Source organism: Elephantulus edwardii, unplaced genomic scaffold (assembly GCF_000299155.1).
Source record: "Elephantulus edwardii isolate Elephantulus edwardi_28Jun2011 unplaced genomic scaffold, EleEdw1.0 scaffold00494, whole genome shotgun sequence".
Classification (NCBI taxonomy): domain Eukaryota; kingdom Metazoa; phylum Chordata; class Mammalia; order Macroscelidea; family Macroscelididae; genus Elephantulus; species Elephantulus edwardii.
This window is the reverse complement of record NW_006400244.1, coordinates 153481-157708: the sequence shown is the minus strand read 5'-3', so window position 1 is coordinate 157708 and position 4228 is coordinate 153481. Positions and strand designations below refer to the sequence as shown.

The window sequence follows — 4228 nt, the reverse complement described above, 5'->3', positions numbered from 1 at the left end:
CATAGAGCCCAGCTTCTCGGATAATCTGCTCTGCATACATGTTGAAAAGGTATGGAGACAGGATGCATCCCTGGCGTACACCCTTCCCAATTTAGGGCATTAGTTTACAGAAACAATAGTTTTCTTTTAGAAACAGGCAAAGACTATCTTTTTATAAGTTTTTTATAAGCTTTGTTATACAACTTCTGTGTAGGAGTTAATCTGGTCTTACACTGCAATATACTGGGTTGCAATATTGTCTAGTGACTTTTGGAGAGTTTTAAAGACATGCTGGAATTTTTTTTAAAATTTTTTTTTTTATTATTTTTTGTGTGTACCATCAAGTTAGATCTGACTGGTACAGGAGGAAATTGTCCCTCCTTCTCCGGCAGAGCATCTGGTGGATTCGAACCGTGCACCTCTGGGATTGCAGTGCAGCTTCTTGACACTAGGCCACCAGAGCTCACTGATGCTGGAATTTTTTTAAGAAGACTCCCAGGCCTGCAGTGCTTGTGGCCACTCCTGTTACTATTCCTGGCCAGACACTAAAGGGAGGAGTCCCACACATGCCTGTTCATGTGTAAGGTTTTGGTTTAGGAGAATAGGTATTAATTCAGAGTTGGTTGTGAATGAAACAGGGGGAAGTAGATAGTTCCAGTCCAATTGGTTGGCAGGCGGGAATGGATGGTGTTTCTTGCTTTTAGGCATCCTTAGAAGTTGACTTTGAAGAGAAGCCAAATCTGGTCTGTGTTGATGTTCTGTTCATATGACCTGAAAATGTAACTAAGTATGATAGAGTTAGGGGTTGAAGAGATAAATTATTGATAGTAAGTACTGGTTTCTTTAAGGTCAGTCTTTTTGTTGGGTGATGTACAAAGAGACGAAGAAACAGGATAGTTTGTAACAGCATGCAGTGCTAATCTTGATGGTGCAGGGAGTTTATATTAAGTAACGAAAGAGAGAAATCTGGGCTTTTTCCTAAGCAGAAGGCAGAATGAGTTCGGGGTAAGTTTGATGAAAGTTTTGTATGTGGGGTTGGTTGGGGTAATGGAAGTTCTTTATGGTTTTGTTTTTTGGTAGTTGTGGAATATGAATGAATTGGTTAGAAAGGAAGATGGGGTTGGGATAAGAATTTTGCATAGGATAATTTTTCAAGGAGAGAAAGATTGTCTAGAATGACATAGGTGGTAATGGGAGGGATGGTTTGTGACAGGTATGTAGCCTAAGACAATAGGCCTGGTGATTGGGAGTGGGAGGAAGTTTTGGGGAAAGGATTTGACAGCTTTTTTTAAAAAAAATATGTGATGTTTTGAAGGCCATATCTAGAGCATTTAGTTAAGAGGGCTTCTAATGAAGAAATAGGCCCTGTTTTGTATATAGAGTGAAATAGGACAACTCTGGTTCAGGTCTAGTTTTTAATTGAGCCAGGGGTGAGAATCTAATCTGTAATGGATAGTTGGGTGCATATCTTGCAGGAGGACAGCTGTAGATTCACTTGGAAAAGCAGTGAGGCAGGGCTATTAATGATAGAAAAGATAGGTTCAGAGAGAACTTTTAGTGATGATTATGGAAAAGATGATGAGGAGCGGAGATCTCATATTTACTTAGAGAAGGAAGATTAAGCAGGAAGTATAGAAGGATATTTGATTGGGAGTAAAATCTTGGAGGGACTGCTATAGCCATAGATCAGTGGTCTAGGAGAGAAACTGATCTACCGTACTTGAATTATTAGTCATTGCATGTGAGATTAGTCAGATTTCCAGTCTTGGGTCTTTAGAAAAGGAGCCCTGGTGACACAGTGGTGGAAGATTTAGCTGTGAAGGAAGAATTACGGTATGAGTTCATCAGATCCTCCAAGCAAACATGATGGTGCAGTGTGTTTCTGTGAAGACTGATAGTATTGGGAATCCCATGAGGCAATTCATTCTGTCCCACAGTGATGTTGTCTGTTGAAAGTAGCATTGAATTTGGTGGACTCTGGAGATCTCTAGGGAGCTGGAGGTGATAAAAATACTGGCTTCGTTGACTCTGGGATGTACTGCAGTCTAGAGGTGCAGAGATATGTTCCCACATGACAGGAAGATAAAGGCTGAGGTTTGGAAAGGTGTTGGGGCAGCAGAAGGGATGAAGACCTCTAAAGAGATGGACTGACATAGTGCCTGCACCAGTGGGCTTAAGTGTGTCAGAGAGGAGTATGGCACAGGATAGGACGGGGTTCAGATCTGTCATTCATGAAGTTTACTGTGAGGCTACTTGACTTGACAACACAAAATGACAAGATGAGAAAGTTCTATGTGTGGTGAAAATCTGTCCTGCTCAGTGTGACCAGGGGGAGAGACTAGGCGAGCCAGGCATGGTGGGCAGGTTTCTGTCTCACTTCTCCAACTGCCGGTGTCACTGTGAGCAGCACTATCATCCCAAACCTGACAGTAATAGTCAGCCTCGTCCTCAGCCTGGGTACTGCTGATGGTCAGGGTGGCCGTGTTCCCTGAGTTAGTGCCAGAGAATCAGTCAGGGATTCCAGAAGGCCGCTGGTTACTCTTGTAGATGGTCAGCACAGGGGGCTGGCCTGGCTTCTGCTGGTACCAGTAAGCATTTTTATTTTCAATATTGTTTCCTCCACAGGTGAGGTGGGCGGTCTCTCCCAGGCCCACTGACACTGAGGGTGCCTGAGTCAGCTCATAGGAGGCTGCAGGGCCTGCAAGAGAGAGGAGAGTTAGGTTACAGCTGAGGGGCTCAACTCCAGGAGGTCTAGCTTTCCCTGAACTGAAAAAATCTGTGTATCCCAGAGCCCTTTCCTTTCTGCCCCCATCACAGGGTCCTGCGGCTTGGCTGGAGGAGGAAGCCGCTGCATGAAGGACAGCTCTCCACTGGGCATAAGTGGTGCCCCTAAGGCTCCAGCCCTATGAGTCCCTTGCAGGGTAACCCTCTGAGCTCAGAGTCTGACCAGACCTGTCTGGGAACTGTAGTTGCAATAGAGGGACAACTGGGGGCAGCACCTGTGCAGTGAGCAAGGAGAGTGAGGAAGAGAGGGCTCCAGTTCATGATGTTGATGCTCAGAGTCCTGCTTCTGTGAGGATGCTGCCTGTGGTCTCCCTGGGCTCTCTCATTTTGTTTTTGAAGAGTCTTCAGTTATGCAAATCATCAGAGCTCAGGGCTGCCTGGAGGGAACTGTGTGGCTGCAGAGAATCCTCAGCCCTGGGGACACAGAGAGGGAGGGTTGGGGGCCCTGCATCTCACACTCAGTCCTGGGACCTCTCCCATGCCAATCCACAACTCTGAGCCAACTGTTCAAGTCTACAACTTGTCCTGGGCTAACTGCTGGGTGGTTTGGGGGGACATTTATTTCTAATTATGTGTAAAACATAGATGTCTATACCGACAAGGTGATCCTGGAATCTTTCCTCGGGGGGACCAGAGAGGCACTGTGTGGATGTTGGGTTTGTCCTAGAGCTCTAGGCTTTTCTTCTGCCCATTCTGAGTCTGAGGGAGGTGTTAGTTTTAGTCCAAGATCAGAGGTGTTCTGTCCTTGAACATTTTGGAGGAGTCTGATGATAAAAATGGTACTATATCTTTCACTGTGTTGTCTTGTTTTACATTCAAGGACCCACTGTGCCTGTCTATTTCACCCTGTCCCATCGATGAGACCTGGAGCTCAGAGGGGTGCAGGTTTCCATCCAGATGGACAGCCAGGAGTGCACAGTCACAGGTGCCTTGGGGAAGGGAAGGTGCTACTTGTCAGTCTCTGTCCTATTGTGCATCCAGGACAAGTGACAGACACTATGTTCTTCGGTCCTCACGGTGCAGTCAAGGCCAGGGAAGAATGATGAGTTGAAAGCTAGGCTTGCTTCAGGAGATGATGAGAGCCAACTCTCGGCTCCTCACACCTCCTGTGATTGTGTGGTGAGGTACTTTCAGGTGCTGGGAAAACATCACATCATACGTACAGTGAGTGAGCTGTACATTCATGAACTGTGCATGTGTGTGCCAGGCACTGGGAATCCCAGGAGTTTAATGAAAGTGCAGACATGGATGTGGGAGTAACATCTACAGACCATAGAGAGAAGTTATGTAGCATGACTTGTAGTTCCCCGGTAGTTAGGGTGGGAATGGGGTCATGTGTCCCAAGAAGATGGTCTTTTTCTATAATTATGTTTTATTAATTTTCATAAACATTTACAGAGATTTTGGGTTTCCATTCATTCATTGTTGCACTATTCTCTCTACCCTCCTCCCAGTTTGTTCTTGT

General features: G+C 45.6%; 2 gene segments (V, D, J or C); both read right to left on the bottom strand.

Moving 5' to 3' along the window:
* LOC102846259 overlaps positions 1-3024 on the bottom strand; it is a 10825-nt gene extending 7801 nt beyond the window's left edge. Inside the window, 2 exon segments of the V gene segment in view lie at positions 2357-2677; positions 2979-3024. Coding sequence covers positions 2357-2677; positions 2979-3024 — 367 coding nt within the window.
* A 106-nt stretch (positions 3025-3130) lies between these two features.
* LOC102845843 overlaps positions 3131-4228 on the bottom strand; it is a 17644-nt gene continuing 16546 nt past the window's right edge. Inside the window, 1 exon segment of the V gene segment in view lies at positions 3131-3177. Within this exon segment, the coding sequence occupies positions 3131-3177 (47 nt within the window).